Source organism: Ambystoma mexicanum, chromosome 4p (genome assembly GCF_040938575.1).
Source record: "Ambystoma mexicanum isolate Mex_15411 chromosome 4p, UKY_AmexF1_1, whole genome shotgun sequence".
Classification (NCBI taxonomy): domain Eukaryota; kingdom Metazoa; phylum Chordata; class Amphibia; order Caudata; family Ambystomatidae; genus Ambystoma; species Ambystoma mexicanum.
Window position 1 is genome coordinate 580,956,782 of NC_090927.1, and position 13,196 is coordinate 580,969,977.

The 13,196-nt window shown below is 48.7% G+C and overlaps 1 protein-coding gene across 1 annotated transcript in view; it reads right to left on the bottom strand.

The window, feature by feature from the left end:
- Positions 1-13,196, bottom strand: part of GCLC (glutamate-cysteine ligase catalytic subunit) — a 281,892-nt gene that overhangs the window by 82,894 nt on the left and 185,802 nt on the right. Inside the window, exons 11-12 of the mRNA XM_069606130.1 lie at positions 8,322-8,414; positions 8,112-8,216 (exon numbers count right to left, since the gene is read on the bottom strand). Of these exons, the coding sequence (XP_069462231.1) occupies positions 8,112-8,216; positions 8,322-8,414 (198 nt within the window). The remainder of the gene's footprint in view (positions 1-8,111; positions 8,217-8,321; positions 8,415-13,196) is intronic.

Here is a 13,196-nt window from a genome sequence, read left to right on the forward strand (position 1 = left end):
ACAGTGAAGACCGTTCCGGAGATCTGGTGTAGCGGCAGATAGTCGCCAGATGTACCTTGATGGAGGCGTGAGCCAGTCCCGATTTAGCCAACGACTAAATACGGAAGTACTTGAGGGGCTGCGACCATCAGAGGGTTGATCTTCTGCGACCGACACCAAGTCACAAATCGCTTCCATTTGTGTCTGTAGCACATCAAAGTAGACAACCTGGCCTTGGCGAATACGTCCCTGCAGTCCGCCGGATGATCGTAGCCACCGAACCCTAATGCTGCAAGAGCCAGGCCTTCAGGTTCAGAGATCCCGGGTCGTGGTGAAGCATTGCGCCTCCTTCCCTGGCGAGAAGATGCACGACCACAAGCAGTTTCACTGGAGGGGCCACGCTGGTGCGACGAGGATCATCCTGCACCGGTACCGAATGAGTGGACCGATGACTCGAAATGACAGCAACGGCGGGAACGCATACAGAAACAGGCCATCCCAAGGGAATGAGAATGCGTCCCCCATGCTCCTCGGCTAGGGGAAATCTGCTGGCGAACCTCTGGCACTTGGTGGTCGTCACTGTCGCAAACAGATCGATCTGAGGACTGCCCCATTTGAGGAAAAGGTTGTCCACTTGATCCTGCCGAGGTTCCCACTCGAGGCAAGAGCGCAGCACCCGCTGAGAGAGTCGGCGACAGTGTTCTTTACTCCTGCCATTAATTACTTACCTGAATTATGACCACTCTAGCGCCGAGCATCGCTAATCTATATATGGAGGCTTTTGAGAAGAACTTTATTTACTCCGATACAAATCCATTTAAAAAGAACATCCAATTATGGAAGAGAAATAGATATATAGATGACGTGCTCATCATTTGGAAAGGTGACGAAAGCGAAGCTACCTAGTTCTATACGTGGATTAATGGACAAGACCAAAACCTTAAATTCACTGAAAATTATAGCAAAGAAGAAGTGAACTACTTGGATGTGACAATTAAAGTTGATAATGAGAAGGGAGAGCTGTATATGAAACCCTACAAAAAAAAAACAACGGACCGCAATGCATTGTTGCATTAAACAAGCTTCCATCCGTCAGTTTTTACGGTAAAAAAAAAGAACAGCACCAATAGGGCAGATTATAAAGAAGGAGCTAAGAAATTAAGAAACAACCTACATGAAAGAGGTTATTCTTTGAGCCTGACGAGAAAGGCCATGAAAAGAGCAGACAACAACCACAGAGAAGCCATGCTTGAATAACAACAGAAGCCTAGAGATAAAAATAAAGATAATTTGGTCGTTGTTAATACATTCAGTAACCTCTCGAATTGGATTCGTATAATTATACCTCATAATTGGAGGATCTTAGAGACAGGGAAGGTCCCGATAGAAAGACCTCTCCTCGCATTCCAAAGGAGTAGGTCAATAAAAGACCAGATCATGCGTAATGACATCACGAAACAGATAAAGGCACAACCAATCTTAATGGAAAAAAGGGGTATGCGGGCACCAGAGGGGCCTTACCCTTGTGGTAGCTGCTCGTACTGTCAACAAACTAAACAAATCTACTGAGATAGATCTAAGCTTAAATAGCCTATGGAGACAAAAGGTGTTAACTAACTGCAATTCTAAGTTTGTGGTGTATGTCATCTGGTGCCCCTGTAAGAAGATCTATATAGGGAAGACCGAAAGGAGAATTAAGACCCGGTTTACGGAACACAAAAGCTGTATAAAAAATAGAGTACACTCAGCCCCCTTGGTGGGTCATTTCATAGAAAAAAATACATAAAGCTGTGGAACTAAGGTGGTCAATCATATACCAGGTGAAAACCAGCAATTACACCAATCTGGATAGAAAAAGATTGCTGTTGAAAGAAAGAATTTATCTTCCTAAACAAAAGTGTAGAACTGGGATTGAATCAAAGAGTAGAATAAAAGAAACACAGAAGGTATCTTTGCCAAGGGTATGGCGGCTTCCATCACTTTTAAACCGAGTGCGGGGAACACCAAGTGTCAACAATATACTGCTGATTAGCTTAGCAGGTAATACAATAACTTCATCTAAAAACACAAGCAGTTTAGGGTTTCTTGACATTAATAGTCACAGCGTGTATGACACGCCCACTGCTGAGGTATGACACAAGGACTTGGAAACAACAAGCAGATATGGTACCAGTATACTGGCGAGACGGTATAAACAGGATGCAGAAACAAAAATGACAGAGCCACACAGTGACTTACTTCTATATCAAAGCTGCTGATGAGAGCGGAATGTGGAGGCTTGCATAGTTGGGCTTGGTAATGCGCGGATAAGAACACAGGCGACATGCATCACCCTTAGAGGAATGGACCTTGCATGCGGAGAGGAACATGTGAAGACGTGATCCCTACGACAAACACAAATAAAATGAGACCCAGGAGAGATCGATGGGAGAAAGCAGTCAGAGGAGACACAGCTCCACACGATGGTAGCAGTTAGAACATTTCCTTGACGGAAGCGGGGCTGTTTTGCTGATGAAAGGTCAGTCACCCTGGAGTATCCAGTGAGAAATTAGCTGGGGAAGTAAGAAGAGATACAGCAGACACAACGGGTGATAGTATAGGTACATTGATCCCCGGTTTTTGTTGTACCCGTGTCTCCCCCAGTTTGAGAGCATCCTAGAATCCACATAGGGAAGCCTGAAGAATTGCAAATATATTTGTGCATCGCACGCGGTCAACAATTGGAAATGGAATTAAGCAACCGGGTATTAACAGGCGATTGGAAGTCGGGCATTTTTACATCGACTTGCTAATGGTAAAGAGATCACATGTACACTTATTCTGCCATATAGATGGTACACAAGTAGAATTAATGAAGCTTCTGTGTGTAGCCAATTAACAATAGGTTTGTTGTTAAAATTCTTTTTAAGAACTGTAAGAACTGGTGACCTGGACAGAAACGGGGTGAGACATCACACAGAATACCATCTACTTTGAGGTACAGCTCGATTGCCAAGAGGCGATAGAAGAAATTCAGGACCGAGAGTCTGTATTGAGGTACTTATATAAACATTTTTAGTACACCCAATGGCAAGCATGTGGGCTATGTTCCTTAATTTAGCTGGGTAGAGAGTAGGGGCGGACAATATATCCTAACCCCAAGATAAGGCTAATTAAGAGGTGAAATGTGTCTACTGAGTCACTCATGTTAAACCTGTTCGCAGCACCAAGAGAAATGATTCTAAGTTAGGTGACAGGAAGGAGTTGCTTAGTTAATGACTCCCTTCCGCTGTGATACAAACACAGTTTGTTGTGACTAATAAAAATTGCAACTAAGACTGGTAGAGTAATAAAACCACCTCTCTTTGTACTTGCTTCCTACAGATATCCACTCGGTGGTCTTACCCAGAGGAAGGATCCAAAGAGGGCAATCAGAGGATTGCCCCCCCCGTCCCCCCCAACGAATTCAAGAATACAAGATTAGCATGTACATTGTAAACCAGTGTGGTACTTACCCCTGAAGAATTTCCTAGCTAATTGTGTGAAAGTATAAGGAAAGAAACATGTCGGGTGTGTTGACAATGTTTTATGATTGATTGAAAGAGTGACGGTTGCACGGGTAGTCAGAAGGTGTATGGACTGTGTATGCTATGATGAATATGAGATGGTAGCTAACAATATATCCCTTATGAAAACTTATTCTATGTACCAAAAGAAATGATTGATTGATGTACCAAATAACATTGTCCATGTACAATACATCTTTGCTTAAATTTTAAAAGCATTTTTAGGTTCTTGTTGAAATACATATGATAGATTGTGTATATTTTTCTACTGAAAGGTGTTTTATAAAAAGAAAATAAACTGATATTTCTTGATAAAATTGGAATGGTATGTTAAGATTCAATAGACATGAATGCATACGATTGGGTAGACACGACTGGTGTTGGGGAAGCAAGTGACCGTTTGAACAAATTATATTGTTGTGTTAAGCGGGCTGTTCGAAAGTGGTCTAAGTAAAAATGTCCTCTAGTCTCTGAGGTTTGTGAGTAATGGATTAATGAGAAACATCCCCTGGGTGACTGGAGAGCACTGGAGATCTGGTGCCCCTGTTTCCAGATGTTTAACATTGTGGTGGTATTGTCTGAGGACACTTACCACTCTGCCCTTGAGGGACGGCAGAAAAGACCTGAGGGCCCAAAACACCACCTGTAGTACCAGAACATGATGTGTAGCGTTCTCCTCCAGCAGCCCCAGGCCTCTGGCGTGAAGACGTCCGGTGTGTGCTCTCCATCCTTCCAGGGAAGCGTCCGCCGTGAACGTCTCCTGGTACGGGGGGGGCTCTAGAAATCTGGGCCTCTTGTGATGTTGGAACGCATGCCCCACCACCTTATCGCTCGACAGAACTCCTCGTCGAGCGCGATCCTGTCCTGGAAGCCTCCGGACCCCTGGACCCAACAGGCGTCAAGGAATTCCTGTATAGGGCGCAGCCGCAACTTGCAGAGCCGAATCAGGTATATGCATGACGACATCATGCTGAGTAGCGACTTGATGGTCCTCACCGTGGCGACCCTCAGTGCTAACAGCCGTTGCACTTTGCCCAAGATGGCCGATATCCTCTCCTCTGACGGCGACGCCAGGCAGGACACCATGTCGGAGGGCAAGATCGTCCAGCACCCATCGATCGGTGGAGATGGTCTCCCACACGCTGATGAAGTTCGCCAGCCAGTCTCCCACCGGGGTGCAGGGGTGGGGCCCCGACTTCTTGGCCGGTTCAGTCATGCTTGGCAGTAGACCCGCTGCCCTGGAAGCCTTGACGATGACAGCAACCACCTCAGAATGCCTTGGAGCAACCCCTATTGGCTTCCTGGGTCGAGGAACAGGAGGGTTGGTGGTAAGAGGATGAGCCCCTGCCGAAACCCTTCGAAGACCTGCTAGACTTCGCTCCTGAGGAACAAAAGGACGGCCAGTGTTTCTGCAGAGTACTCAAGGCACAGGCCGTCTCCATGTTGGTCTTGATGGCCTGGATGGATTCATTGACTACCTTCCCGAAAAGGTGGTCTCTGTCGAACGGCATGTCCAGGACCCTCGCCTGGACCTCCAGCCTGAAGTTGGTGGCCTTGAGCCAGCCACGACGGCGAAGGCAAACACTGTTCTGGCAGACACCAGTGTCTGTTGCCTATCTGGCAGAAACCCGTGTCTGTGATGTCCAGTGCCACTGTGATCAGACGCCCCGACCTGTTTGTCATTGGGGAGGAAATTCAAGATGGAAGCCATTTTGTACCAAAGCTCCCGGTCGTACCTGGCAACGGTTGCTAAGGCGTTGGCCGTCTCGACTGTTGCCCCTGCTGTGTAGGTGACCTTTCAACCCATGGAATCCAATTTCTTCCCCTTGTTGCCCCGGAGAGGCTGTGACAAAGATGCAAACTCGATTATTTCTTCCTGGCGGCCGCCGAGAGCACCGAACCCGGCAACGGTTGAGACCGCAGACACTTGGGTGCAGACTCCGGCACTCTGTATTTCTTTTCAAGGTGGTCTCTCTTCACTGGGGCTGAGGTAGGGTTCCTCAGCAGGGCCAGCCCCTCATCTCAAACGTCGTCCAGCAGCGGGACCGACAGGATGGTCTTCCTCTTCACCTCCCGGCGCTGGTAAAGGAAGCCCTCCTCTTCCGGGATGAGCTAACAGGTGTGACGCACAGGAGATCATGGAACATAAGGATCCCACTTCATCCGGTGGAGAAGCTCGCGGCTGTGGCGACGGAGGATCTCCCATCCCGCCATCGTCGTCCGCGTCAGTTGTTGCTGTGTCCGTCCCCCTATGGGGGATGGCGCAGCAACGGTTGGAATGGAGGTGTAGGATGTCTCCTCTTCTTCGTCGGTAGTTGCCCCGGTGTCAACAGGGTCACCGGTGATGGTGCCGCTGGTGGTGCTGTCAGTATCCTCATCTGAATCTCTGACTCCAGCATGTGGAGGGTCGAGAGGATATCCTGCGAGATGTCTTTCAGAGGCACCTGGGGGACAGGGTCGCTGGTCCCAGCTCCCATGTCGTCATCCCCATTGACGGTTTTGTTGCCCTGGCCTCCGGCGGGCGTCGTCCCGACGCTTCCGTCGTCACCATCCTCAATGGTGTGGACGGAAACTATCTCCTGGTCCGACAAAGAAATGTCAGTTCCTTCGAGTTCTTCTCCGCCCCTAAACCCATTTCTTCGGGTCCTGAGGGGTCGGTCTCAGACGGAGGTCTGGCATCGTCTTCTCAACAGGCTTGGCCGAAGCCTCCCTCCTGAGAGTAAGAGCCAGTCTGGCCGCCACAGGGGCACCCTGGACCGGGTCAGCTGGTTTTGCCTTCGAAAGGGAGGCCACCATCAACTCGATCGAGGAGGACGATTGGGCCTGGGCAACCTGGGCCTTCACATGCAGGCCAGACACCTTGTCCTGCTCGGCCTTCTCCTTCATGGGCAGGCCGGGCACCTTGTCCTGCTTGGCCTCCTCTGGCGTCTCCCGCAGCTGACTTGCTCCAAAACAAAGAGCTGGAGCGGTGGCTGGAGATCGAGGCAGCCGGGGACGACGAACGTGCCCTGACCATCGCAGGAGCAGCAACCCCCGACGGAAGCGGACTCGCGGTGCTTAGTCTTGTGTTAGACATAGAAGCCCGCTCCGGTTGGCATGCCCCTGTAAATCACCAGGGGTATTGGCACTGGCCTTGAGCCACATCTCCAACCGGACGTGTCGATCCTTCATCATGCGCTTGGTGAAGCCACCGCAGATCTCACAAATTTCTTCTTTATGCGTCGGGTGTAGGCAATACAGGAACTGGGAATGCTCGTCCGTGAACACATTCCACACACTGCAGCTGGTGCACAGCTTGAAGAGGGAAGCACCGTCCTTCTCATCCGACATGATCTGTGCGGTGTAGGCCTGAAGAACTTCTGGAAGCGTCCAAGAACACTTGACGATTTCTGCCCTTGAGGGACATGAACAATGCCGAAAAACAGATCCCTGTTAATAGGAAGGGTGATCGATGGAGCACACTGGCTCGATTGACCGAAAAGGCTTTCCTATCAAATAAGTGAAAAAACACAGAAAAGTTTGAAGAGCGAAACAAGAGGACTCCCAACACTTGAACGTGCGGTAAAAATATGAAGATGGCTGCCAGAGGAGGGGCTTAGGTAGAGGGCAGTCATTGGCTGGGGGCAGTATGACCCAGAGCTCAGTGATTGGTTTATAGGAGAAAGACAGTTTAGAAACAAACTTTTTTCTTCCACGAGGATTACCAGCCTGACGACAGGGAATATTCATGAGCATGTGAATCTATGCCAGACCCCATGCTGCAGAAGTGATGAAACGATACTCAAACTGATGATGAAACGTCCCTGAGAACAATGTACCCTTAAAAGCAGTAGACAGGTGAGAATGAACCTGTGAGTGCCATAAAGATGTTATTATGAAAGCAGGTGGGGGTGGTCTGTTTTTAATGGAACCTTTGTAGCTCAAGTAAATTGTGTTTTTCTTGAAAATTTTATAAAGCAGAAATTTAAAAAAAGAAAAAAAAGACATCTTTTCCCGCTGTAAACATTTCAATTTAATATATAATATGAAATGATGTGGACATTAGATGAATGCTACTTACTTTGGCCATTATTTATGTTAAAATACACAACAGTTTTCAGCACGTCCTTGCATAACAATGGCTGCAACTAGTGATTGAATAATCTCTCAGAATCTCACATGACTGACTGTCGAGAAAAAGCATGATGTGTTCTAACCACCCCCCACCGGCCACCCTTCCCCCACCCCCCCCCGGCTCTAGAAAACAACCTGGCTGCACTGAGATCTACATCTACAGAAACAATGGTAGATTCAGTTGAACCATAGAAAAACAAAATGAAACACCCCTTATGTTCAAGTCTTACTCCTTGGGAACTCAGACTAATGATGGCTACTCATTCGAGAGCTGCGATTCCTGGTATACATGCAGCTGCTGTTTGGAAAGAAAGAGTACCCACCATTTTGAAATGGCAGTCAATCAAGGTTTGGCTTGGTATCGGTCACCACCCCACCCCGTTACACAGCAGTCTGTAGAGGACAAAATCATCTGCTGGTAGAATCTACACACAAATATACCTGTGTGGGAATTAAAAAGTAAAAAAAACTTACCTTTGATAAAGGTATTAAGAAATCCAATTTGTACGAAAGAATTACTCTAGTCAACAATACAACAAACACAACATATGCAGAGTTTTCAAAGTCCGTTAACTGAACCTAAAGAAGAAAAGTAAAAAATAAAGAAATGAAATAAGACTTAAGAACAGAAAACATTGCAAACGTACACTTTTGAAAAATTCAAAAAAAGAAACTAATTATTACCTCCATTGGTCTAAATTCTACTCTCCACCCAATATCCGAATTTGGAGGAGGGGGTTTAAATCTCATGGTTTGCCAGTTTGTGGACTGGATATTCTATAATGAAAAAATAATCATTTGTAACCAAAATCATGCAACAAACCAAATGTCTTATACAAACAAAACATGGAATAAGTACCCTTCCATAATGTAAATGTGATTACACAAGACACTGTGGCAAAAGTAGAAGTATCTGCCAGAGGGCACAACCTCATTGCGTAGTTCAGAATTTCACTCTGGTGGCTAGAACAAGTTCAATTTGAAAGGTTGAGTCGTGTATTTTGCTAGTTGAAGAGATTCTACAGTAAGTTAATAATTTAGGTGAGCAACAGCTTACTACTATTAATGGATTAGAAACTGGTGAAAGTACGTCTAACATAACAATACTGCAACTCAAAGGAATTCCACAATTAAATCAAGGAACAAGGTTGATGGTCTAATTCCTTCATTAAGGTCACAGAACTACGAGATGACTTAAGATCGTTTACATGTAGCGTAAGGGAGGCATGGCATCACAGGTATGACACGGACACAAAAGGTACAATTTGTAAAACCTTTATTGAAGTTTCAATGGGGTTGTAGAAACTCCTACTTTGCCCTTCAACTAAGACTGGAGTAGGCTCAACCATCAAATAAATCAAACAGTCCTAGTTAAGTCCATCAAATCAAAATGGCCTATACTAACAAAAATCTAATGTGTGCTCCATATCTTGTACAAAAAGTGTGAAAAGGAGAATGTGTTTGCAAAGGAAAGTCAGAGTTCAAATATAAAGAATACATGTGGCTGAGTCATCTCTCCTCCCCACGTTGGGCAGCACCGAATAAGAAGGTCCCTGTAGGCAAGATGGCACACTCAGGATCTTAACACAAAGACAGTTCAAGATGTCTTATTTCAAATTTCCAAAACAGTTCACCAAAAAGTTAATGTGGGTCCCCCTCGGTCAGGCTCAGACCTTTCACAGCAAAAGTTCATGCAGGAAACTGTGTCGAGACTGGCTCACAGGAACAGTGCATTCTGCGATGGGGTCGAGCAGGACTTGACAGAACCCCACATCAGTCAGCCAGACAGACGATCCCCTCAGTTTATTTGATGGTTACTTCCCTTGACCTGACCCGGATGAGCCAGTCACTGAGGTAAGGGTACACGTGCATCCCATGTAGATGTAGATGGGCAGCCACTGATGCCAGGCACTTCGTAAACACCCTGGGCGCCGACTTGAGGCCGAAAGGGAGGGCCTTGAATTGGTAGCGTCTTTCCTGCAATACAAAGTGCAGGAACTTCCGATGCTTCCTGTGAATAGGGACGTGGAAGTATGTGTCCTCCAGATCCAGCAGCGTCAAGCAGTCTCCTTCCAGTTGGCCGAGCATGTGCTGCAACAGGACCCCTGTTCAGACACTGCACGTCTAGAATGGGCCTCCAGCCCCTGGTCTTCTTGACTTAGAAGTATCTGGAGTAGACTCCGGATTCCCTGAGACGTCTAGGAACCAGCTCTATTGCCCCTTTTCTTAGCATGGCCTGTACCTCTTGCAGGAGCTGATCCTGCCGTGCCACCGGAGGGATCCGCAGACACTTTTGCTGAAAACTCCACTGTATGTTTGTGGGCGAGAGCGTCCAACACCCATCTGTCGGTGGAGACCTTCCACTCGCTGATGAATCCCGCCAGCTGGCCTCCCACCGGAGTGCATGGGTGGGGGCCCGACGTCCTGGCTGGTTCAGTCATGCGTACCACTTTGGGGGTGATGATGGCACTGGCCACCTCCACCGAAAGCCTTAGAACGGCCTCTGTAGGCTTCCTGGGTCGTGGACCGGGAGGGTTGCCTGTACGCCGATGAACCTCTACCGAATCCCTTCGTTGATCTGTCGGACATTCCGCCGGAGGCACGAAAGGAAGAGCAGTGCTGTTGTAGAGTGCAGATAGCACAAGCCATCTCCCCATCAGTCTTGATGGACTGTAAGGATTCGTCGACGGCCTTCCAGTAGAGATTGTCCTCCTCGAAGGGCATGTCCAAAACCCTTGTTTGGACCGCCTGGCGGAAATTGGGAGCCTTCAGCCAGCCTCGACGATGGAGGCAGACACCGTTCCCCATCTGTCAGAAACCTGTGTCAGCAATGTCCAGGACCACTGGGATGGCATGGTTCGATGCCACTTCCCCTTCTCCTTCCTAGAGGATGGAGATCGCCTCCATCCGCTTGTCATTGGGTAGGAACTCCAGAAGCGGGGCCAGTTTGTTCCACAGTTCCCTGTGAAACCTGGCCCGGATCACCAGTGCATTGGCCACCTTGACGGTCGAAGCCCGACAGTAGATGACTTCTCCCCATGGCGCCCAACTTCTTCCCCTCGCTGTCCAGAGGGACGGAGGACGAAGACGAGGGGTTAGATCTTTCTCGCAGCCGCCGACACCAGAGTCTGGTGACGGAAGCGACAGGAGGCACCTTTTTCTCCAGCCTATCTCGCTTGGATGGGGCTGTGGCCCGATTCTTCAATAAAGCCAGGCCCTTCTCTCAAACGTCGTCCAGGAGGGGCACTGCCATGATGGTCTTCCTCTTGGCCTTGCGCCTCTGGTATAGGAAGCCTTCCTTTTTGGTCACCTCGGTTGTCAGCTGGAAAAGCTTGGACGCATTGGCGACCATGGCATTAAACAACCCCACCTCGTCCAGTGGGGGACGCCCTCGGTTGCAGCGATCCGCCCACCGTGACAATATCATTGCAGTCGTCTGCCATGCCTGTCCATGTGTCGTGGTCCCTCAGGGGGGTGGTCGGGGAGTTAATGCATGTGACGCGGGATGCGGCTGGGTAGGATGGCGCTTCCTCCTTTTCACCAAAAGCTGATCAGGGGCCGCAGGGGCTGGTGGCATCCTTTTCTGAATTTCCGACACCCATGTGTGCAGGGTTGTAAGGATGTCCAGTGATAATCTCTCTGCGGGGTCGGGCTGTAGGCCTACTAGGCCCTGCGCCATCAACGGCATCTCCGCCGTCGTCCCCCATGTCCTTGTGGATCGTGTGTATTGACTCCTGGCCATCCTCATCCAAGGAGGAAACATCTGTGCCTTGGAGTACAGCCTACCCTGAGGACTCCTCGCGCCCCCCTCCCCCTATTTTGCATCCTGAGGGGTCAGATTCGGGCTTAACGTCGCCATTCTCGATGGCATCCTCTTTTCCTGTGTTTTCTCCACCGCCCCAGCCGAGGACTCTCGCCTTGGGGGTAGTGATACTCTGGGCACAGACGGGGCTACCTTCACCGGGTCAGCCCCTTTGGCCTTCCTGAGAGCAGCCGCCACCATCTTGATCGTCGACAATGATTTTTCTTGCACCGCCTGGGCCTTCGCAAACAGGTTGGTCGTCTTTTTTTGCACCCTAGGCTTCTCTGGCTTCTCCCGCAGCTTAGCCGGGTTGTCTCATTTCCTCTTTGAGAAGGAGCTGGATTGATGGCTGTAGAGGAAGGCAGATGGTGAGGTTGATCGTGCCCTGTCCATCACGGGACCCGCTTGCGCAGCGACCCCAACGGAAATGGACTTGTGCTTCTTGGGCCCACACGGATGAGGCGCCTTCAAAGGACTTAGAAGCCCACTCCTCGGACTGGCCGGTCCTGGGTGAGGCATGCCCAGGGAACGGGGCAGAGGCCTTGCACTGAGCCACGCCGTTAGTCTACTGTGATGATCTTTCATGTTTCTCTTTGTGAACCCGAAGCAGATTTCGCAATCTCCTCAGTGGTCTGGAGACAGGAGAGGCAGTGGGGTGTTCGTCCTCCACAAACACGTTCCGCAATCTGCAGCTGGAGCAGAGCTTGAAAAGGGAGCTTTGCTCTTTCTTCTCTTCTGACCTGGTCCGGAGTAGGCCCGATGGCCTTCTGGACCTTTCAATGAAAACTTGATGATCCTTGCCATTAAGGGGCGCTGAAACTCACGACAAACGTATCCCAGCTTGTCTGCCAATGGAGAGAAAGAGCACACAGGCTCTGACAAAAATAGCACTTTTTTCGCGAAAAAGCACAAAAACAAACTTAGAATAGCTCACGAAGCAAAACTCAAGGACTCCCAACACTCGAACGTGCGGTAAAAATCTGAAGATGGCTACCTGAGCAGGGGCTTGGGAAAGGGCAGTCATTGGCTGGGGGCAGTATGACCCAGATTGCAGTGAGAAGCACAAGTTAATTACCCCTGGTAACGTTCTTTCGGCTGGATGTTCCTCCCACGTATTCCTAATCTTTGATATTCGATATCCAGCTTAAGCTGCTTTGGAAAAAACATTTCGGCAGAGGCTGCTGTGCGTCGATGGCGTCGACTCGATGTCCCTCGAAGATGTCATCGAAGGCATATATAGCATGCTCAGCGCCTGTTGGCTTCAGTTCTGTTTTTTCACACAGTAGAAATACCCATAAAAGCACGGGATTGACCGTACTAAGTCTAGAAAGAATGAAAACTGTAATTGCATGAAATTCTACTTGGGAGGGCGATGAGGAACATCCAGTTGAAAGAACGTTACCAGGGGTAACTAACTTGTTCTTCGAATAGATTGGGTCCTCCCACGTATTCCTCATCTTTGATAGACTCCCAAAATAGTGTTTGATTTGGTGCAGGGAGGAGAATTTATATTTTAATGGTTATCATGTGTCAAGTGCAGGACTGCTTTTCCAAAGCTCCCATCCGGACCAAGGGAAGATTCCAGGCAGTAATGTTTTGTGAAAGTGTGGATAGTCGACCACGTTGCTGCTTCACAAATAATTCTTATCGGTACATTCAGTTGCAGGACTGTAGAAGTAACCATGCCCCTGGTGGAATGGGCCCTTAATCTTCAGGCGGATCCTTCCCCGCCAGCCTGTAACATTCTGAGATTGCCA